The sequence below is a fragment of the Columba livia genome, chromosome 2, assembly GCF_036013475.1.
Source record: "Columba livia isolate bColLiv1 breed racing homer chromosome 2, bColLiv1.pat.W.v2, whole genome shotgun sequence".
Lineage (NCBI taxonomy): Eukaryota > Metazoa > Chordata > Aves > Columbiformes > Columbidae > Columba > Columba livia.
Window position 1 is genome coordinate 11367115 of NC_088603.1, and position 24151 is coordinate 11391265.

At 35.6% G+C, this 24151-nt stretch overlaps 1 protein-coding gene across 2 annotated transcripts in view; it reads right to left on the minus strand.

The window, feature by feature from the left end:
* VIPR2 (vasoactive intestinal peptide receptor 2) overlaps positions 1–24151 on the minus strand; it is a 55094-nt gene that overhangs the window by 13148 nt on the left and 17795 nt on the right. For both annotated transcript variants that reach the window (XM_065050482.1, XM_005498558.4), the window contains exons 3-7: positions 24022–24129; positions 20301–20398; positions 8081–8178; positions 3600–3741; positions 580–730 (exon numbers count right to left, since the gene is read on the minus strand). In XM_065050482.1, coding sequence (XP_064906554.1) covers positions 580–730; positions 3600–3741; positions 8081–8178; positions 20301–20398; positions 24022–24129 — 597 coding nt within the window. The remainder of the gene's footprint in view (positions 1–579; positions 731–3599; positions 3742–8080; positions 8179–20300; positions 20399–24021; positions 24130–24151) is intronic.

Sequence of the window (24151 nt, forward strand, 5' to 3'; positions counted from 1 at the left end):
GAACCATCTGATGAGCCACGTGATGCAAGCAGTGTGTTACAGAGACTGCAGGGAAGTGGGGTTATTTCTTATAAAAATGCAGCTGTAATGACTAATACATGAAGAACGTGCCTTTCTCAGGTTTCTTTCAAGCTGTCAGAGTGACCTACCAGGAGACAGATACAAGTTGTGCATTCCCAATGCAATTCCAAGGACTACAATATAAAACCAAAGTGTAAATCATTTCATAAGCAACCATTCCCACACACTGGCTTATTCTCATTTCCCAGCAATACCTAAATGTTTTATGACCACCTTTTACTGGAAGCTTTTAAGTGCTCCATATAAATATCATTGCACTTTCTGGGAATGAAAAGAATAATATATTTAAAAGCAGATGGACAATATTATTGTGCTTTTTAAAAAGTCAAATAGCACAGAATAGCCCATGGTTCAGCAGCTGGAGTTGAACTGAGGAACCAGAGAGTCTGAGGAGTCGTCCAACAGAAATGGCACGACTGCCTTGGTGTGAAATATTGAACCTGACTAATACGCACATACAGCACAAAGAATATTATTGGAAGACATGGACGTTCTTACCCCATCCAATCAGCAGGTAGATCGTGAAGTGTCTGTTGGGGGAGAATATTAGCACAAGAAGGATGTGGAGGTAAAGTCCTTCAACTAAGAGCCAGTAAAAGTTTGCCATAACACCATACTGAAAAAACACCAAAATAGCCTTGCACCCCATCTGAAAAGTGAAAACAGGGATCAAAGCTGTTGCAGGAAAGATACTGTATTATTCTGTTATTGATAAATCCTATAGGTCTTAACTGTTCATGTCATACTAGTAACCCAGGTCCAGTAGAATTTTTTTTTCTTCAGTCAAACAAATTGAGCCATTGTAAATGTTACTGTATATGTAAAAGACAATTAATTATGAAAAAAAAAAATATTTAGATGGCTCTCATAGCAAAGTCACTCCAAAATTTTGAAAACTGCATAGCATAAATATTGTAAAATAAATATTGAAAAATAAATGCACACATTTGCAACAGCTACGTAATGAATGGCTATTAGATTAAATGATCATCTACTGCATGGCTAATAAATATAATAACATCTCAGCTGTAAAAATTAACAAAGAAACTGCTTTGTGGATTTTTTCAAGGCTAAGTGGGAAACAGAGTGAAAAATATAAATGTACATGCTGAGGACTGTAAGTAGACTTATAAGAAAAATTTGACTGGACTTTTTAAGATTACATTTTCCTTTTAGAAAATGCTGTAGCATTTCTTAATTAACAAAACACAGAAGCACATGCCATAAAATGAAGTCCCAATATATTTGTAGTCTGCATGCTGCTTTTCAGAATTAATTGTTGGATGTCTGTGCTGCTGATGTTCCACAGTACTGGCTGCTGCTACTTTGGTACTTCCCATCAGGAATCTCGGATGTAAGAACTGAACATAAAATTGTTTCTGCTGAGAATGAGCCGAGAAATGCGATGGTATGGTGAATTTAACAGACTAAACAAAATGGACTACATAAAACTTCTCATTTCTGCCTGCTGTACTCCCTTCCCCATTTTAAATATGGTTCATACCTCCACTATTACTGTTAAAATTCCAAGTACACCAAATACCTAAGTAGGTAACTTAATCATTTAGTGAGTGATTCCTCTGTCTAAACATAGGTGTCTGTTATGAAGTGAGATGCCCTCAGGAACCCCAGACACCAGCTGCTAAGCCAGACAGACATAGACCTCCTGGAGATACTTCTGTGTATCCATCAACCCCTTCTGGTGTCTCAGGTATGTCAGTGCACCCCAAGTAACATACACACCTATATTGACGCCTATGTACATGCCTATAAAGATAGCTGAATGAGTGTCCAAAGGCTTGAATTTGCTTCACCTGACTTCAGCTGCCTACAAGCAAGGTTTCTGGTAAAAGGTAGCCACTTGCTAACCAGCTAGTGCCTTGTACAGCTCATGAAGAGAGACGGGCATGTCCAGAGAAAATCTTAAAGCAGATGAGACAAACTGTCCAGTGAGAAAGACAGAAGCACAGAGAAACTGCTTAGTGCAGTCATCTCATTTGGTAAGACTAATCTAACCTCTGGACTTCGTGTCCACTGAAGGGATATCCATTGCAGACCAGTAATTAGCCAGAAAATTATGCAGAGAAAATTAAACATTTTGAAATTCAAGTTGAAATTTCATTTATGCTTATGATGACTTACAACCAGATTAGCAGTAAAAGTGTAAAATTTTTGTAATCTCTTTTAAATTCCAATACTCCCCTTTACTATATTATTGAATTACATACCAGAACCCTGCACCAACATATTTTCTCTTCCACTTGCAGCTAATCCTGTATCAGGTGTATTTCCAGACGCTGAACAGGGAAGGTATCCTCAGTAAAGAGTCTGCCAAAAGGATGGCTCTGTGTCATCAGGATCCAGGACCTAGTTACACTGCATTTTGAATTGTGTGCTTCTAGACATCCGTGCATGCAGCAGAACCGTGGAACATCACACACGTGATAAAAGGGGCAAACCCCCCATGATGTGAGGCAGCATCCAGCCAGTGCAAGACAGAACAGCCTTGCGAAGCCACCCTCAGATCATCCCATGATGAACAGAAACTGCTCAACAGTCCACAAAACTGGACATATCCAAATAGGAAAGTATGAGGTTTTGCAGCCAATAATAACTGAAGAATACAAGAACTTGCAGAAATCAAGTAGTATTTGGGAGCCCATTGACTCATATTTCAAGGACCTAAGAGCTTTTGATTACTCCTGGCAGTCTGCCTACTAACTACTTTCCCTACTTTGGGTCTACTTTGTCTTCATTAGAAATATTCCAGATTACAAATTCATACCTACAGCTTGGTAGTCATTCCTAAGAACTTTAAGCTTTGGGACAATATGACTTCATCAATATAAAAATATCTTCTGTCCATATTTTCTCGCAAACTTAAACTGTAGTAAATTAAATTCAGAAGTTAGTCAGCAATATCTCTAGGGTTGTTTTGCAGCACTTTTGACTGAAACAACAGAGGCAGAGAACGAGAAATATCATATAGTGGTCTGTCTTTCAACAGCAAGACTTGAGATTATTTTTTTTTTTAACAACTGTGTATGAAAATGCAGTAAACATATTAGCTTGCCAAGAATGAAGATGACAACACTTCTGTCATAGCCAAAAAGTAAAGAGGAGTTAATAAGGACAACTCCTGAAAATATTTTATTCCCTCACTCATTTATATCCCTCTATTGATACTTGTCCAATTCACGGACCCCTGCTAAAGCTGCAGGAACATTTCCAGCTGATGACACTCCTGCCTCTCTTAAACTCTCCCAGCTCATTAATACGTTGGCCACAGTTATTCTTAGCTATAGCTGGTCTTGATTGCTTTTGGCAGATAACATGTTGTCCCTTCACAGACGTGCAAAACAACATTAACTTCTCTTACCTGTGCTGCAACATTCTTTCTCTGGCTACTTCTAATAGACCATTTTGCTAGTCATTATATTCCTAAATACTTAAAAGGATTGGGAGGAAAATATAATGACACAACAGCGTTATAGCAGGTAGCAAATGAGGTTTATTACCCATGAGGTTTGATCCTCTGGACAGTGAGCTGTGTTGGAGCTGGAATAGAGAATATCATCCTTGACTAAAACAGAGATTGCTCTTAAAATGAAAGAGAGGAACAGGTTCAGATGGATGTAGTTCCGAGTACAATGAAGTTTTCTAAGAAGAGATTTAAAAACAGGCATTTTAGATTTTGAGACAGAAAGCTCTTGAACAGACTTTTGTTACTCTCCTGTCGTTTCTTAGTAACATGAACCTTGAGTAAGAGCCTGCCCTTTCCTCCTCTGTCACACTCTCAGTGCTGCCTGGCTCATTGCTTTTATCATAATCACATCCTCATCATCATTATAGGCTGTCCAAAACATACAAATAAAGTATCTCTCACTCCTTTTCAGTATCACATACCAGAAGATCCAAGTGGTATTTCTCTCACACTTTAACATAAGCTGACAATAAACGTAGCTTATGACATCTGTCTGTGTGTGCACTCATCCTAGTGTTTGTCTTGCAAACAAAACTTTGATTATCCTGGATGTATTTCAGACATGCTCTCACCTATTATTTTCTGGTTTAATTTTTTGATTTAACTCCTGCATTTTGGTTTATAATGGCTTTTCATCCTGTAATGTGAGTTTATGCAGGAACAATTAAAAAATGCATTCAAACACTTGATTGCCTATCCTTTCTATCCAGTGGTACATAACCCCCGCTTTTTCAGTCCTTCAGCCATGTGGAAACCTGGCAAACAAATGACAAATTAAATACTCCATGGAAGTGAAGGAGTGCTCATGGGAAGTTGTAAGTTGAAGGCTTTCCACTTAAAAGACATTCCCTTGAAGGTCTTTCCATTTAACATAATTTTTAATAGCAAATCGCCAGAAATCAAACTGCTAAGAGGATTATTTGGTCAAAACCAGCACCTTGAACTGCACCTGGAAATAAGCCAGAAGCCAGGACATTTTAGCAAGTGTGAGCGATGAAAGAATGAAGATGCAATAGGATGTTATGGCAGTACCCAGAGGTAGCTTCCAAGTAGTCCTCGTGTTTTGACTTTTACTGAAGAACACTAAATAATCTGTTCTAAAACTACTAGAGCAAGGACAGTTACAGTGAGCATAGGGAAATACATAACTGATATATCTTACTAGCATCCAGTTTGGCAAAGGACTTAATACCAGGCTGAACTTCAAGCAGTTGTCAAAACTCCAGCAAGTTCTGTGGCCATGCTGAAACAGGTTCTGAGAAAACTGAAATACTGCTATTACTTTGCACTGCATCATATGTTCCTATAGAAATCAAAGATACATGCAAGCTGCAAATGGGAGGAAAATCTTTTTCTTGAGTAACTGATTTAGATTATGAATTCTTCATCACATTTAGTAGCTGAAATAAGAAATATTGTGTATATATGAGGTAGTGGGCAAGAAAGTATTTTTATTTTGGGTATGTATGTTGAATCAGAATAACAAAGAAATGCTGTTCTGTAACAATGGAATAGAAGCTGTCATGTTTGTTCCTTTGATATAGTGCCTCGTGGTACAAAACTACCATGTGAGGAATGTTTACTGACAGTTGACACACGAGAGCACATCTTAAAGAAATGATGGAGATTCATATTTTTCTCCTTGGTAAGAAACATAAATCAGAGAAGCTGACATTTTTTTAGAAGGTTTTGTTATACAGGAGTGACCCTGAAGGAAGTATAAGAAGATTGATAGTAAGATATAGAACGTCAGTGTCCTGCAGAAATATGCTGTTCTACAATTTATTTTCATTCTGTGTTGGAACAAACTAACCTTTCAAAAAATATCTGAAAAATAATATTTCCATTTTCAATAATTTGGATTTCCACTTTTCTAAAACTTTATGATATATTATATTAAAACTCAGACATTCAAAATGAAGAAATAGAAATTTGCATTCTAAGAAGGCATAAAGAAACTTCTTTTGAAATAATCAAAATTATTACCTTTGCTGTTTATAAATTAAGTTTGCAGAAGCACGAATGTGCCTGAAAAATTGGGAAACTCCAACAGGAAAATATTGTGCTGGAAGGTTAAAAATTAGCTTTAATTATACTAAATACATAGAGTATTATGTGGGGAATGGCACCACTTGAAAAACGCTGTCAGCTTAGTCTGGCTTTGTATTTACAGATATTCACATTTTATGTCTTTGTTTTGAGATTAAAAGATTAGCCAGATCCTTTCCTTTTACAATGCCTCTGAATGTGCCCTTTACAGATATTAATAATGGGAACCCATATAATGTTTCTGTAAAGATTAAAATCAAGTCCAGTTCTTTGCAAGAAATGCAAAACAGAATACTGCAACTGCATGGAACCTTTCAGAAGCAACTCTCCTTTCCCCACTCAACAGTTCTGCCTTTCATGTGCTTCTGCTGATCCTGTGAACAACTGCAAAGCCCAGGGGCTGGATCTGTTCTGCCACAGTACAAAACAATACATAACGGACTACAGAAGTCAAGCCATAATACTTAAAAGAGAATTTCCACTTCCTTGTCATGAACACATTACCTACAATTAAATTAAACTCCACATTATTCCATGGTTGCCTTTTTTTTTTTTTTCATTACATATACTGCACATATTCAGGATTAAATGCAGTATAATTTGAAGCATACATATACAAATCCAGCAATGCACAATTTCAATAATCTCTTGTCTTACTAATGTCCAGAGTTCAAATTCTAATCCTGCTAGATGAAGTCAGGATTTTTACAACCCTACTGAGTTAATAACTTCTGATTTTTCACTCACCATTTAACTACCAAATTTCCTTCAGATGGTTCCACTTAGAAGAGTTGTTCTTTGTTCTCCTTTTTAAACACAGCAAGGCGAAAGTTGAATGTGTTTCAGGAGTGAGTGACTGATCTTTATAAACAGTATGTTGACATTCTCTATAAAGAACCCTGAGACCTTTCAGGGATCAGGATCAGAGGTTACTTGGATCAGAGGTGTTACCACTTGAGTAGCAATAATGTAAAACTTACAGAAATATTCTTATTTTCCAAACTCTGTCCTTAAAAATGACCATAATGTACAGGGTGCCCTACAACATGTCTGAGAGACAAACGTACACACATAGCCATTTGCATCCACTTTTATTATTGATAATTTACAATTGCTTCAGTTGCAGCCTTCCATAATAACTGGCTGGTTGCTACGTGCTTGGGAATCTAAATATTGAACAGGGTGTTTTTACCTCACTATGTTAGGAAGCCCCTACACTGTCACTAACAGAGGAACAGGCTTCTTTAGGGGGAGACTTAGAAGACCATATGTTCCCCCCCCAAAAAAAAGCCTGGGTCTTTCCACTGACTCAACAGAGAGATCGAAGAGTTCTCGATTTGGATATTTAAAGTGAAGATTTTGAGTACACCTCTGAAATTCTTGATCTGTTTGTTATAACTGACTTCTGGTGATGGACAACATTCAGATGTCTACAACACACAGTCTAAAATGCATTATTAGGTTTTAGCAGTTTTGAAAATGCACGATCTGCCTGTGGTCTTTGTTGGTAGAAAGAAGATAACCATGAGTGACTCGACTGTATCGTTTTCAAAGATATTCCAAAATGCAATTATGGGTTATGTATCTACTCTGAATAGTCTCTGAATATTTAAATATTGAGAAAATTTGACGTCAGATTGAAAGGTTTACAGGACTTGCCATAGGAATAGTTCATCAGAGGAATGAGGCTCTGATCAACAACATGCTGTCCTCTACTTACTACATGTACTTCTTTTCTATCAAATGTGAGCAATGTATTTTCTTGTTTTTCATGGTGCAGAGTGGAACAGACAAGTTGTGTGAAGTATATAACGAAGAATATAAAGGCTGTTCTTTTAGAGATGCAGAAGTGATACATAAAGGCATGAATGTGGAGAGACTGAGAAAAGCTATGATACCAAGAATACCATGTTGCAGTCTCTCTTCCCAGACAGAGGTTGCTTTCAGACTCAGAAAGCTTCCAGAAATTAGGCAAAACCAACAGGCAGTACTGCTTCTCCTAACACTGACTAACAAAAACATTGCACACCCAGCACTATCCTTCAGCACAATTATCCATTCCTGTACAACTCCCCTTGGACAAATTAACAATTACCTTTGATTACAGTGCCCCTGGAGACGACTCAGAAGCTTCTGCAAAATCTGGTTGCTCACTCAACCAAAGTTCAGACCAGCATCCTACTAATTTTCAAGAGCAATTCAAGGTGTTGATTTTAAAAATCAAATAGAAAATGCTTTATGTATATTCCTAAGTGACTATTCTTTCTTACATGGGCTGTAATGTTTGTAAATTTGTGAAGTGCTTTGAAATTTTTTAGTATGACAAACTCAAAAATTACATTACATTATTGTCGCAATTTAATTGAGAAAAATGTAAAGCTGATGCATTTCTTAAACATCTGAGCAATCAAACAACAGTTAAAACATCTTCTCTCATTGTTCATATTTCCTCATGAAAATACATACCTGAAGAGGCAAAGAATTATACTTCCTGTTGTAAGAGCAATCAGAGATACGCTGTGTCCAAGGGTATAAATTGCCTTCACCCTCACATAGAAGTTGACCTGCACAGAAAAACATATAAGCAGAAATCACTTACTGGTATGTAAAATTGACTGTGAAATGATACCGCTTTCCACTAAACAAATCTGACAGCTAAATAAAAAGCATTATTTTCACTCTTAGCTCTACAGTAAAAGAATGTTAAAACTTTATCCCAACATATTTTTGCAATTGATCTGAGTAGAAAATTCAGCCTTGGAAACTCAGAGCTCAAACACACAAGCTGCTACAATTTTAGCTGATTATTCAATGTCAATGAAGTTAAGGAAAATATCAGATTCAACTTCCATAAACACAATCAAAATGGGAACAATGAGGCACAGTTTGACAGAATGGATTATCTCTGAAAAAGAGTCTCTCTCAGTCCTCCTGCTCCAGTGTACTCCCTAATGCATTTATACATGAGTTTAATTTTAAAGACATGTTTAAGTCATTAATTTCCTAATCTAAATGTTCAAACACTTTATTAAATTGTGACCCAAACAACCCTTTCTCTCTTTAGTAAAGTTATTTGCTAAAACTTGGAAAGGAAATTTTTGAACAGAAGGAAAGCAGACTGAAGTGCACAGTCTGCTGATTAACTGCAGTTATCTGTAAATTTACCAGCTACATATTACATTAAATCCTATTTTGAATGACAACATCAAGGAAAATAATGCTAAATACACTCAGAATTAAGCTGCTTCATTTTTGTCTGCAACAAAGTAATTAGACTGACATTATTTTCCACTGAAGCTGGATAAAATATTTAAATTGTAAAGTTTTTTACTATGTTATGAACTTAGAGTTTTTAATAGCAGCACAGAATGTGCTGTGCATAACAGACAGAATTTCAATATTTAGTGCACATGGGTATATTACTCAGCTTCCTGAACAATGTTTGTAAAAAGTAGCAAGGAAGCAATACTTTTAAATAAACTAAGATAGCAAAAGGAAAAGCAAATCAGATAATATATATTTTAGCAATCCTAATTCATGATGAAATTAGCTGGACATTCACTTAGAAAATATTATACAGATACGTAAAAGTCTAAATGAAATGTGAAATGAAATGCAGAATCTTGAAACTGCACTATTGTAGATATGGTTAAAGGTGAAAAATGAAAAAACATAACTGTCATAAATCTTAATTGTATTCATAGGGACTCTCCTGCTTGTTAGGAGCTAAAAGGGGTGTATGAGCTATCACAGGAAATAGAGTTTCTTTTTAATTAGAGAAGTAAGCTGTGACGGCCTTTTTGACAGCAGCTCTGGCATTTTCCTGTTTTGCTTGCTTTATATCAGATTCATTTACTGCAGAGATAAAGAAGGAAAATATGGACTTAATGGAGTTTCCAGTGCCATTGGAAAGACCACAAGGAAGTTCCTAAATTAAAATTCTAACAAAAAAACTTGTCTTTTTTTTTTTAAAAAAAAAAGTGGTGTCTCTCAGTGGTTAAAATGGTAAAACATAAAGTTTTACCCTATTGCATACTACACATCTTACTATCACATATAATGATTCAGTTAAGCTGTATCAGCTCCTTTACATTTAATGTCTGAAATGTCTTAAATCACACTAAGTCTAGAGTGTGCATTCTGCTCATCAGTATAGAATACCTCATTGATATTAATTCTCCTTTGAAATATGTAATGGAAAATGAAATAGCGATAAAATATCTAAGCAATAAAACCCCGTTATCAAATTGCCTTTTTTTTTTGGCTGGCCAGACTAAATACAGTGAAGATACAAACTCACTACACTGGCATGAACACATCAGATGTAGCACTAGCTGATTTCAGATCAATCCTTGAGATAAGAACAGCTTTGCTGGCTATCATGGATGACAATTTGTTACCACGTAGGAAAGGATAGACATCTGTTCTCATCTTCCAAGATCCCACTTGCAACATTTTCAATTACCTAAAGGTTTGCCCAACAGACATATAGGTCCCCTCCTTACACAGCCAGAGATACTGATCACTGAATCAAGACATGAGAAAACGCAGTCAGGAGAGACATTCATTCACCCTTAAGCAGACATCACTGTTTGGTCAACGCAAGTTCCCCTGGCACTATGAACAAACTGGACCTACTTGCCTAACTGGAGTCATCTGGTACTACCTGGGATGCCCCTGGGGTACCCAAGACAGCTGCACGGCAGATGTGACAAGGGACCTGTTTGCTGGAATGGCAGTGGCGGGTCACCTGGCACTAGATACCTGTGTTCAGGCAATCACATCAAGCCCCATTTCCACACACTACTGCTTAGACAACTACAACTCAACTAAATATCTGACTTCAGGAATTTTGATTTGCAAGTTAAATTTCAGCCTTCCAGGTTTCAAAATACATGGTAAGCATCTGAATGCAAATGACTGGGAAGAACTTGATGTGGTTGACTGTGTTGGCACAGCCATGACTGAGACATCATAAAAATTTGTTCCAGCACCTGCTCTGATGCTCTGGCCATGGCCGAGTCAGTGCCCACCAGCTAAGAAAACCTGATGCATATGGTGAGTGAAATGTTTTGCATTCGGCTTCTACTCTGAAGGGGTAAGAACAAATCTCTTGTCTTCTGATCACTTCTTCTGATGCAATTATTTGCTATTCAAGAAGTTCACTGCTTATAAAACAGTCACCACTTGTGCTATTATATAATTCTCTCATCTATGTATTATATTTTTATTACGGTAATAATCCTTTAAAAGGTCCAAGCATGCCAGACCCAGACAGAGATTTTATATTCTCCTTAATTTTTGTCTTGCCTAGGAAGTTTTCGTTCAGGAAATATGCAAATTGTTTGGTGCTAAGTATTTCAGATTTCTATCTATGTTTAGTCTGCATCGCCTTTGCTCATTTTTTTCACACTTCTCCCATCATCATTTCAGAATGAAATAAACTGCTCATACATTCTTTTCATCTTCCCATTCCTGGCATAGACACAGCACCCATTATACTTTCATAAATTAAGAACACAAAATCAACTGATTTACAGACTCTAGGAATACATGGTCACTATAGTCATTAGATGGCATGCATCAAGATTTTGATAGGAATTACTCTGGACCAAAGTAATTATTGGGAAATTGCAGTCAGACCAGTGTTCCCATGGGAAAGCTTTGATTCTGCTTATATGTTCCGCATTGCTTCATGTCAAGAGCATTTGAACTCAAGTATCTTTTACTTCCCCTTTTCTTGGAATCCATTACACTGAGTAACAACACTGAAATTCATCTGGTTTATGTAATTCAAGTGAGTATGTTTTTGACTTTTTGTAGGATAAATTTTTTGAGATATCTATAAAGGCGATTTTAGGATAAGCAATTTTGCATTCCTTTTCCATGTCCAGGAATGCAGAGTCCCTGTTTATTTCCTCAAAACAAGTTAGAAAAAAGTGCAGGACAGTACAATAAAGAAACAGATGCACTAATAGCCACCGAATTTTGCAGGGATGAGGTCATCTGAGCTGAATCTCAAGAATCTCTTTGTAACCAATGACTAGGAGCAGCAGAGTGCTTATTAATGTCATCCTAAAACAGGCATCTAAAGTAATTTAGAAGGAGAGTGAGGTAAAAACACCTTCTTTTTCTCCATTAAATATGAATGGAACCTAGGGAGACTAGTGCAGATGCAGATGACAGATGCCTGAAGTCAAACAACATGACCCTGCCCCAGGAGTTTCTCCAGTGATTTGGTCAGCTTTCCATTGGGCAGTAAAAGCAACATGAAACTTTGGGTTCTTTCTTCATTAAGATTTTTTCCCTTATTCTTCTTTTTCCATCTTGATTTGAAGGCCAACGTTAGAAGTCTGGCATTTGTTTTTGCTTTTATTTTGAACTTTTTCAACTGAGGTCCGACTCTCATGGGATTTCTGATACCACAAGGGTTTTTTTTCTCAGTAATAATGTCACAAAGGAAAAATATAACATTATTTTAAAAGCTTTCAAATAACTACTGGTGACTAAGGGAAATGAAGAAGGTAAGACTCATTTAGCTTAATATATGTAACAGTGGGATATAATCTTTATAAAAGGCAGGCAACTCAACAGAATTAGTCATTGTCTCCCAAAAGGTGGGGGAGGCAATGGAGAAGAACAGACTCTTCTACACTACAATTAGTGTGCTTCATTGTGGTTGTAGTAATTTGAAGAAATGTGGATGATGTGATTTCCATCCAGGCTCCAAAGACCAGATCTCCTTTGACTCTAGAGAAGCCATAGGCTGTCTGGATGAAATGCAGATGAGTACTTTGTAAAATCTCATCAGATGAAATTCATCTGACTTGTAATCCTAGTTATGCAAAAGTATATATTTTCTGCTTAGTGTTCAAAAATCTCAGTTTTGTGACGTGTCCTTACATCAGCAGCCATCACACTACTACTGGTAACTGCAGATGGTCCTGGTGATGCCAGCACGTAACACGATGATGTTGTATCTCAAAGTTATAAAGACTAATGAAAAATAAACCAGCGGTGCTTGGTACAGAGAGATTACAGGGAAGTGAGGGAGGAGGCATTTTTGAAGGGTAATTCACTAAAAGGTCAGGTGTCAGAAGCTACTGATTAAGTTACACTTAAAATACTGTTTTCCCACAGATATATATCAAAATCATGGATTTCAATCTTATGTTGCAACATTCCCACAATAAAGAGGGTCTTTAATGTGTATGTACAGCTATGTACACACACAGATGATGTATTCTTTATAAGTCAGTTAGAAATTAAGATAAGTAAACCTATTTTAAACAAAATTAAATACAGTGTTTGTCAATGCAGCTTACTTTAAAACCACATAGACAAAGGGACTTCTGTTTCTGAGTAGCCAGAATTTGAGCCTTAGTCTTTTTAGTTCATTTCTTCTATTGTAATTTACATTTGTTCAAAGCAAGACCCTGGTCAAAAGGAGTTGTCACTGTCATCTCACCAGATCTAAAATGAGCACAGAGCACATGGTGAGCACCGCTACAGTTCTGGCTGCTGCAAAATGCAAATGCTATTTTTGGTCAAAATATCCTGTGCTTTTCTCTTAAATGGTGTCTTGCAGAAGACAGTGCTGTGGAATGATTTTATAATATGTTAAAGAAAACTGAGATGTTAGTTTCGAATTTGTTGGTTTTTTAATAGCATCCCTATGTTGTATTTGTTTGAGAAAAAGTTCTGATAGAAGTATTAAGAGTTAAAAGCCCTTCTCTAACACGTTTTTTATCTCACAATCAATGTCTTCAAGCTATGCCTCCTCTTAATACCTCACTGTGTAACTTGTCTTTTGACTTGTACTGTCTATTTCATGAGGTGTGAATCTAAACTTAAATAGGTAGAGGGAAAGAGAACAATATAATTGAAAGGTATTTTTTGCCTGATGGACTCCTGCCCTTATGAATAAAGCACTATCTGCTGTTTTTACCAAAGTGTATTGCACAAAGCTCTCGACTGACCTGTCTGTAGTAATGCCTCCACAACGTCCTGGAGAGTTTAAATCTAATTCATAACCCCTCAGTGCTTATGGTTAAGTGGACAAATTGTGCCTTTCAGGTCTGCTCTTAACTGGTCTGGCTAGACTATGATCTGCCATCATGCTGCCAAGTTAACCAACTTTGGAGGCTGTCAGTTTGCAAAGGCATCAAATAAACAGACAAAAGGAATAACATATGAAGAAAAAAATGAAGGATGTTATTCAAGAAAAATGTTCATAAACATTCAAAGAGGAGAAAAATAGCTTAAATGGATTTGCAGGCAGTCTCCAAATTCAACAAAAAAATACCTAACAGCATTTGTGAGATTATTTTTACGTGTAAGGAGTAAATTCCCAAAGTCAGTAGTAAATGCATCTGCTAAAGGGAATGGTGAATGGTCCAGAAATCCCCTGAAGGCAATAAAGGATCCCCACTAGAGGCATCCTTACCCCAGTTCTCTCACTCTTCAGTTACTATCAACTTTCAGCTGAGATGATCTCAGCCCTTAGAAAGCATCTAGTGGCCAATTCTTTAGCACTGGCAAGAAATACAGGAGGCAAGAATCATGTCTTCTATATATAAGCCATATGGCACCTCTTGAAGTAGATGGAACTACACCAGCCATATGCACTATGTTCATAGAATTGAAACTTGAAAGGCCCTTCACCTTGTTGATTTCTGAAGGCATCATAAAACACCGTTATTCATGTTGGGAGCTGGACTACTGTCTAATAACTCCAACTGTGGATGTAGATGCATAAATTGAATTCAACTGCATAAACTCACCAAAATTGTTTCCATCTATAAACAGACTTGTATGGCAGGTGTTGATATTACCGTATTGAGAACATTAAGTATTTTTCAGCCATCGGACTATATAATAAGAAAGTGTTTTGTACTTTGGTATAAAGAAAGTAGCTGTGGTTCAAACAGCACTGAGTCAACTGAAACATGCTCAACAAAAAACTTGGACTTGTTTTGGTTATTTTTATCATTCCGTATCATCTTGAAAAATCTGCCTAGATTTTATTTCAGAAAAACTCCACTGACAGAATCTTTTGAAATTGAACCTGTCTTGTATGATTCCCAGAATTCTTAAATGAAAGAAAAAAAAGGTGGGACGCTGCATGAACTTTCTAACTAAGCCTCGGTTGTCCAGCCACACTGATGTTACTGCGCCTCTAATTCAGCCTCTAGCTACGCAGTCTGAGCTTGACAGTAGCTGTCGGGCAGCTGGGATGTAAGATGACTCCTGTCACTCCAACCCACCAGGGAGAACAGAAGAGGTTGTCTTCATCCAGATAAAAAAAACCAAACTACATTATTTAAAATAATGTTTCTGGCACTCTGTACACATGCATGACCCCTACAACAAATAGTCTGACTAAAATCAAAATAAGAATCTGGTGTACTTCTAGTCCAGCGCAACAGCTGTCAGTGTCAGCAGGACACTGCTGCTGGGTGAACACGGGACAGCTACAAGGAGGTGTAAGTCAGGACTGAAGCTACTCAGCCAAGCGTACTTCGACGTTATCTTAATACTGACCATGGTCATTTGGTTCAAACTAAGTAAAAGCAAATAAGAACTAATTGCACAATTGAAATTATTTTATCATGTAACACAGATTTTTAATTATTCTCTATGCTGCACTTGAAATTGTGGCTAATGAGCCTATTTCCTTCTTTCAGATAATGTTAATGGTCTAGTATTATGAGGGTCAGAAATCCTGAATGTTTTTAAATTTTCTACTGATCAAAAATTAACCCTGCTTCTCACACTATTGCAAAGCCAAGTAAACACTACTACATTTTTAATCCATTATATTAAAAAATATAATTATTTAAATTCAGGTGTTATCATTTTCAAAAGCAATCAAAATTTTAGATGATTAGCATGAAGCACTTTATCAGACTCAGATTTAAATTTCCTATATGACCGTAAATAGAAATGTCTTAATTTGCATGTAAGACCTCTATCACTATTAGTGATTCAACGAAAAAATTGGCAAATGGTGTCCTGAAATAAAATGTTGATTAGATATACACATGACCTTCATAAAGACAAATAATTAAATTCTGCATTGTGTTGTGGTAGTTGAAAACCTGGAAATTACTTCAGCCTAAATGTCTGAACTTAATAAAAAAATCACAAGATTGGCAGGAGCAATATGAGTGCAAAGCAGGTGTGGATTGTTCAAAACAGAATTTTAAACTGAATTATATTTTAAAAATATTTTAATACAGGATAAATACCAAAACCTGCTTAGATTTATGTATCTGATTAGAGTCATGCATACGAAACTGAAATGTCATTACGAAATTGAAATGCGATGAAATTTTCTGCATGTCTAACAAAAATAGTACTTTTGCAACAGTAGTAAGAACAGCTGGCCTCTGCAAAATATTCACAGGATTATCTGAGCAACGCTGATTCCAAAACTGAAATCCAACAATTTACTTTTAAAGCTTTGAGGAGCATATTCAAATTATGGTCGCTAAACTAAACTCAATAGGTAGGTAGGCACAGCAAAAATCAGTGGCTTATGAATTTCAGAACAGCTCTATGGAAACATTTCCAGAATCTGTAACTGCTTTCTAGTATATAAATACCTAATCTTAAAATGTTTCCTCTTTTTCTCATGGCTACCTAATGTTAACAGTTTTTAAAAGACTACGGAAAACCCACACATATAAAAATAAATTGTATTAGTACAAATTTGTGTAATTAGTGTTATCCTGAATACTCTTTTTTTGTGAAAGCTATTCTTGCAAACACTTGTGTTTCATTTTCTTAGAACAGACACATTTTTCTGCTAATGTTTCCTTCAAAGTTTGTTTCATGTTATTTTTACTAGGTTCAGGAGACAGAAGCTTCCTGTTTATTTACAGAACAGACATATTGCAGAAGCTTCCTAAGCAAGGCTGACAGTTACCAGTGGATATTCCAGCCTCAGCCTTGGTTTGGAAGGACCTCTAGGGGTGACAGGGTAAGTCAGTGCTGGAGGACAAAATGCTCTGAAGACAGTTTAGGGCTTGAATCTTTGTCCAAAGGAGTTTTACTATTGACCAGACATCATCCTTAACATAAAAGAAAAACCCACATTTCTTTATTACTTTAACCAAAAATCTAATTGATCACTACCAAACTAAGAGGGATGCTTCAGGGAACCAGCCAAATATGGGGACACTTCTTCCATAGATGATGTGTCTACTTATGTACAAGCTGCACATTTAACAGCCCTGAGGATCTTTCTCTCCATTAATTTGCCTTTGTATGACCTATGCATTCAAATCACACAGCCTATAACTTGTGTATATTGTTTTTTGTGTGATCGAATAAACCTCGGGCCAGTTCACGCTAAGATTATACAATAATGTATTAACCAAACCAGTCATTAAGTGGACATGTTTCAAACCTTTACATTCACCAGGCATCTTGGCAGATATTAATAGTGCTGACATATATTGATAATGTTGACGGAGAGTCTAATACCCTCTGAGGACAGCTAGGACACATCTCTAGCTTGTTCAGTCTAGATGGAAGATGTCAGGATATGTCCACACAAAAGGAAAGACTGAGGTGAGGCTTGGATTGGGTTAACACAGGTTGGCCTGCATTTCTAGCGTGGTCAAATCAACCTACTCATTTTCCTATTGTGCTGCCACGACCTCAACAGAAATATAAAAGAAAAAGAAAAAGACACTCATTTGATGAGTCTAAAACTTGACCCTGAAGGTTAGCAGTAACTTGTTTAGTTATAGGAAAGAGACTGCAAGTATATGTTAATAATAAAGATTTAGATCTACAGTTTGATGTGATAACAGCATACAGATAAGTTTGTACAGACACTGTCACACTTGTCAAATTGGTCCGCTATAATTACAGACAGGAGCTTTAGAGAATACTAACAGGAGATCTAACATAAAATAAAATATCCTATTTAAGAGTGCTGTATCAGGAACTTAGAGTTAATTTCAAAGTGTTAAGCAGATTGTTTATTTTTATAGAACCTTCTAATATATCCATTTGACACAGAATAAAAATTGAATGTTTTGACTCTGCGTAAAATCAATGCAAACCATGGAAGCAGACAAGTTCTTTCATACCCTGAACAGTATCAGTGAACTTGGCAGAGAAATAATAGATAACATACTTATGGTATTTTTAAATAAACATTCTCATTTCAGTGCATTTCAGCATAAAAATTTGGTACCTATTAACGCATCGCCTGTTCAATAATTGCTCACCAATCTCTATCATTTAAACATTCCTTAGAATATTCAAAACTGCCCCAAATAGATGCATATCTGGAGAGGTACATACGTCTGTGCATATGCACATATATAAAAATAAATATAAAATATGTATAGAAATAAGTCTCCTTTGAAATAAAGACAGAAGTCTACATCCTAAAAGACAGGAAAAGAAAAATTCATTTGATCTACAATGAAGATTCATTCAGCAGTGAAGATGCAGGCACCAAACTGACACCAAAGACAGTTTCTACCTATTCCTTTACCATTGTCTTCAGAGAAAACATATAGAAGAAAATTTAAGACTTACCATAAGAAAAGTATTTTGCCACCTTCACTAAGTATGATGCCCTTAGTTACTCTAACTTGAGGGCAACCTCACACATCTCCCACAAAGCATATTGTCATATTATAGATGACTAAAATATTTTGTGCCCAAAATATTTTGTGTCAATAATACTTCAGATTTTGTATACAAATACTTAGGATTTAATTTTCAGTTCTTTTTGTTGAAATTCTAGGTCAAAAAAAAATATACTGATCCATGTTGAGTAAAGATTTTTTGTTTTGAGGAGCACTAAGATGCAATTCCAGAAAACATATTTCATATTTCTGCATAACAGTTAACTGATGCACAACCTTAAATGCCCCCTGAAATCTCACAACTGCATGATACTTGTACTTTTTATAGTATCTCACATGAAGATGTGGATTTAAACATACACTTTCCTGTTTCCCTTTTCGTATTTTATTCTTTTTGTCCTTTCTTTAGCTACCAAAAATATAATATTTGCACAGGAACAGGTTATCTTCTGACAAGCCAGCACTATTGTATCCACTTTTTGACTCATCAACTTTAGATTTAGTAGAGAAATAACATGAAATAACAAGTTTGTGATCTTCAGGGAAAGAATATTCCCTGAGCAATGACACTGGTACTTGAGAAAAAAAGGAAAAGGGCCCTTGGGCCACACTGATGAAATGCAATCAGCGCTTGCATTTCCACTTTGCTTCCCTGCAGTGTACTGTGCATTTATGTACACAATCTGTGTTAGAAAACTATGATATTCTATCTATCTATCTATCGTACGTTTGTTAATAATTAATAATTATAAATCAATATTTTTTCAGTATCTGTTTTCCACATCTGTCTTTTGATTTTCATCCTTACTGGATTATTATTTGCTCTTTTCCAGGCTTTTGTAAGTGTTGGTACTGTCCCTATTTCCAGTTCCTCTAGGTTCATTCCTGCAACTTGCATTTCATTCTTCTTGAGATTACTAATGAATATGTCAAACAAGAACTGCCTTTCTATTATACTCATATACTACTGCTAATTAAATACTTCTCACTACTTCAAATGTTATCTTTTGTTAATTCAAATTTTTACATTTTGACCCATTTTCACTCCACATGACAATGTCTGGGTTGAATGACAGTGTTTTAAAATGGCTGGTTTTAGCAGTAAAGTGTGTGCATCCCCAAGCTGTCAGGTGATACCAATGTTTCAGAATGTGTCTTCAGAAAAGTTGGGAAAACAACATACTCCATCCATTTTCTTTATTATCTGTTTTCGACTACAGTAATAGCTGGGTTGGGCTTTTAAATACAGAAAGAGATGGCAAGAACTGCATGTCTTAGCTGGAATGTCAGCACATCTCTGCAAACCAGACACAGCAGGTCTGCTAGAGCCATTCCACACATACAAAAATCCAGGAAAACACAACCAGCCAAGTATCTTTATTCATGACAAGACTTCTGTTCATGATAACAAGAGTTTTACTGACATTATGTGCTCATCCTTGTAAATAAAATCTTGGTCTCTTAGCCTCAGCAGAAAAACAAATAGAAAATAGGTAAAACATGATGGAAAAACTACTTCCCTCAAGAAAAAGAATGAGAAATAGGACCCACCAAGTGAACAAATTTGGTTTTCCCATTTATAGTCTATTTAAGATTCTTTGATAGCTTTTGAACCACTTCTAATTCCTAACACATTTTAAAGTCCAATATAAATTTGCAATAATTCAAGTGACATCAATTCACCCTATTTTACTTATAACTTAAACACATACCAGCAATCAAGTATTTCATATATTATTAACAGATTATGACAGTATTAGGCTTTGTTATAACAGAAACTTCTAGAAATAACATGATGAAAAACATACTATGCATAAGCCCAGTAACACTGCAATATTAGAAATACAGATTTATAGCCTTGAGTTTCAAACAGTTACTTAATTCTACATTTCTGATTCTATCTTATATGACATTTGCAATCCAAGCATATGCCAATCTATGCTACCAAAAATTACTACAGATTTCCATTAATTCTGATGATAGACTAAAACTGGAATTATTATTAGAAGAATATGTCTGACAGTTGTGTTGAACACCCGCATGTAAATGAACAGAAAAGGTATTTTTCCTACCTTATAATCATCTTCATAGTCATTATATCCACAAGTGCTTAAGATGTCAGGAAAAATATCTGACCATCCCTTACTTGTACAATTTTTGCTAATATTTCCTGCAAAGCAAAATTTGAGAGTTTAAATCAGAAAGATTCAAAAGTTTCCTCATCAATGAACCTTTAAACAACCGAACTTTGGCACTCTCTGTTCACATGCTGTACTTCCCAGTCCTCCTGTTAAAGCAATCCAGCCATTTCCTCCACCATGCTCTTCATTCATATTACTTTGGCTTTTACTCTTGCTCTGAGTTGCCTTTGCACTAAAGAAAAAAGAAAAGTAATTGCAAGTTGTGATGAGAGGCTTTTGCTTTGGTATAACAGCTATTTATGTTACATCTGCAAAAGCCTGAAATATTTCACTGCTTTATGTAAAGTATTCCAGAAGGAGTCCTTCAGCTCACTCTATAAAGAAGATAATTCATTGGTAAAGTAATTTGATAGAAAAGTAATTTAAGTGAGAGTTGTTCTAACCTCCTGTTTAAGCTTTTCTGAGAAGGTAATATCAAATGATCTACTGTAGAGTTATAAAAGTTGTTAGATATTATGATGATGACTTACTGATACAGCAAATGTTGGTAGAGTTGGTAATGAACTTTAAAGGCCAAATTATGTGGTAGGTTAAAGAACAAGGAAATAAAGATGCATGCTGAATCTGACTCTGAACCAATCACTGAAAAAATGTAGTCCGAGGAATGCACAGGTGATGTGCAAATGTGGTTGGAAAGGAATTTTGAACATCTATTAATTTCAGAAAGGATTTTTCAGCTAGAACTGGGAGAAGAAGTTGACTCTCTTCCCAGATGAAGTCACACAGATGAGATGGAGGCAACTCATGATTCTACTCCTTAATCTAATTTATGTGAACTAATGTTCATACAGTGTGGGACAACTTCAATAGGAGAAAACTGAAGAGTCCGATGTTAGGATAAAGAACAGTAATCACAATTATTCTAACTTAATCTTGCAATTTTTATTCATAAGCAACTTCACCTCATCTTTCTTACAGCAATTTTTATATCCACAATACTTGAAATGTATAATAACATACTGCTTTGGTTTGGAGTTTACCACTGGCCTTTGACTTACAAATGCCTTGTTTTCACCACACAAGAGCAAATTTATGTATCACAGATCAACTTTGCCCACGAATAACCAAAAGTGTTTATATATACTCCAAACTAAAGCTTTTGTGATTTTATCTTGCCGATTGGTTACTGGAATTTCTTCTTTGTATAAAGTCTTTAGTGTAAAGTCGTAAATACCCTACAAATGGCTGACCGACCAACAACCAAGTCTTTGTAGCTTACAGCAAGGCCTTGACCTCAAACCACAGTGTTTCCACAAACAACAGGAACACTTCTGCCATTTGGCATAGACATTTATACACTGTGAAGAGTCTTCTCTTTAAAAGTACATCAAGATTCTCTGACTCTGCAGAGCAGAGCGAAGTGTTAACAGAACCACAAACTATGTCAAAGCCAGTTTTACAAGAAAAAGACTCTATGTACTCAAGATGCTGAAATATTTTGGACTGTAAGTACTGTAAGACCTTCTAACTTAAAGACAGTTAGGGAATATTCTATGGAAGACACTGTTTATTTCTACACCATCATTCCATGCACTTAAATATTTCAGATGGCAACCTCATTTAAAACCTTTAACTTGACACATACATTGAATAAAAAATTCACAGAATAACTTTCTGATACTTATATACTTACATTGTCATGTACAATAAATGAAAAACATTATAGAATAATATGATCACTTTTACAGTAAAAAGTAACTTAATATAAAGTTACTAATATTCAATAGAGAAAGAATTATGTGGTACGCTTAAACTATAACCTTGACCATCACAGTAGAAATTAGGAGCCAGTTCTAGAAAAGTTGTAAAGATGAGAAGACAACTTCTTTTTTAAAATCACAATTTCAAGTAAGAAATCATTTAAAGAATTGTCAGTATTTAAAATCCTACTTATGATTTAGAATAGTTCAATTAAAAAGAAGGAAAAAAACCCCCACACGTCTCACAAATGTGGCTAAATAAAAATAGTTATATTTCTCATTTAAAAATATTTTCATAATTTCCTGTCATAATAATCAAATTAATTTGAAATGTTCTGTGTATGGATTAAATAAATTATATGTTTCTGAGCACAATTGAATTATAAAGGTGCTGAGATACCCAGTTAGATCTTAATTGAATCAACCATGCAGTATGTTTTTCTGTCTTCCTTCTCTAAATTATAGAAAGACAAGATTTAAAAAATCCTCTTAATTGAACAAAATCCCAACCTGTTAGTTTCACAAGCAAGAAATAAACAGGTAGCTATTAAAAAGCTGCATATGGGAAACTAGAAAAGGGAAGTCATCTTTCAGTCTTGGCAATGCCATGCCCAAGTGAGATGGAGTTGTAATGCATTGTGAAGTTTTCAAGCTTAAATATTTCTTGTAGTTGTTTGATAGGAAAGTTAAAAAGTTATTTTAACATACAATATTAGCAGTTGTTGAATATCAAACATCCCCACTCCAGAGAGAGCATGTATGCTCTAGCTTTTGGCAAATAGACATAATTGGTGTGTTTTAAATCAGATTTTGAAATTTTGATATTTATTAGTTTGCCTTGTCTGTGACAAGACTGTAATATCTTTGTTTGAGTCATTTGAATACTTTTATAGATTTCACAAGATTTAGTGAAGATTACTCATACTTTCCCCTTTATAAACTGTTTAGACTATCCATGATAAACTAATCAAGATTCACCAGCTCCAGGAATGAAAACCTTTGCTCATCTGTATATTGTTTTAGTTATCTATTTTTTACTGGAACAAGATTTAATCAACAGTTTTGAGAATAAAGGTATTTTAGTCATACCCCAAGTTAGCCTCTATTTTAAAAGTAATATTATTATAAAGCTCTCCACAGAGACCTCAAAAGCAGAATTGAAACACTCTGATAAATTTTACATCTTTCACCAGCTCTCCATGACAAAGGTTTCCCACCTGAGCAAGGGGGATAAGATTTTTCATACTGCGTTTCATTCTGAGATACATATGTGAAATGCTATGTGTACGTCTTCTATTTTTAAAACCCCACTAACAAGACAAAGTACAAAATGATATATTGACAAGATGGTGCAGAAGACTTAAAACAGTTAAATGCTTCAGCAGTCTGAGACACCAGTGAGCTCTTTCCAAGTTCCTATAAAAAGCAGAGTAAAAGCTTTTATAATAACTACCTTAAATTGAAACAGTGATAATGTTTAGGTATTATGTGTTAATTTTGGCTCATTATTCTCATGAAGGCAAGGCAGAGCTCCCCTCCTGAGTACAGAAGGAACAATATACATGTGACCTTCTGGCAACTGTTAAAGATGTCATTCAGGCTCAGCTGCCTTAATAATTACCATACATTGGTCGAAAAGAGCAAGCAATGTCTTCAACCTTGATGAATGTCACTATATCAGCATATATATTTAGTATCTGACTCAAATAATACTATATGGACCACAAAGGCAATGATTTGGTCTTTTCATTATGTATCATGAACAGCTCTGTTAAGAATCTATTAAGAATTTTAACTATTTTAAAAGAAAATAAAAACCATACTACTGAAAAAAACAGCATATTATGTTATGAAATACGAAGCCATCAAAAATACACATTAAAATGAAATACCTGGTTTGCCAGAAAAAAGGCTAAATACTTTTGGACAAGGAACAGTGACAGTCTCTCCAATCTTTGCAGGACGCCAACAGGTGATGTTGTCCCAAACTCCAACACATCCTGAAACAAAACCAGCAGTAAC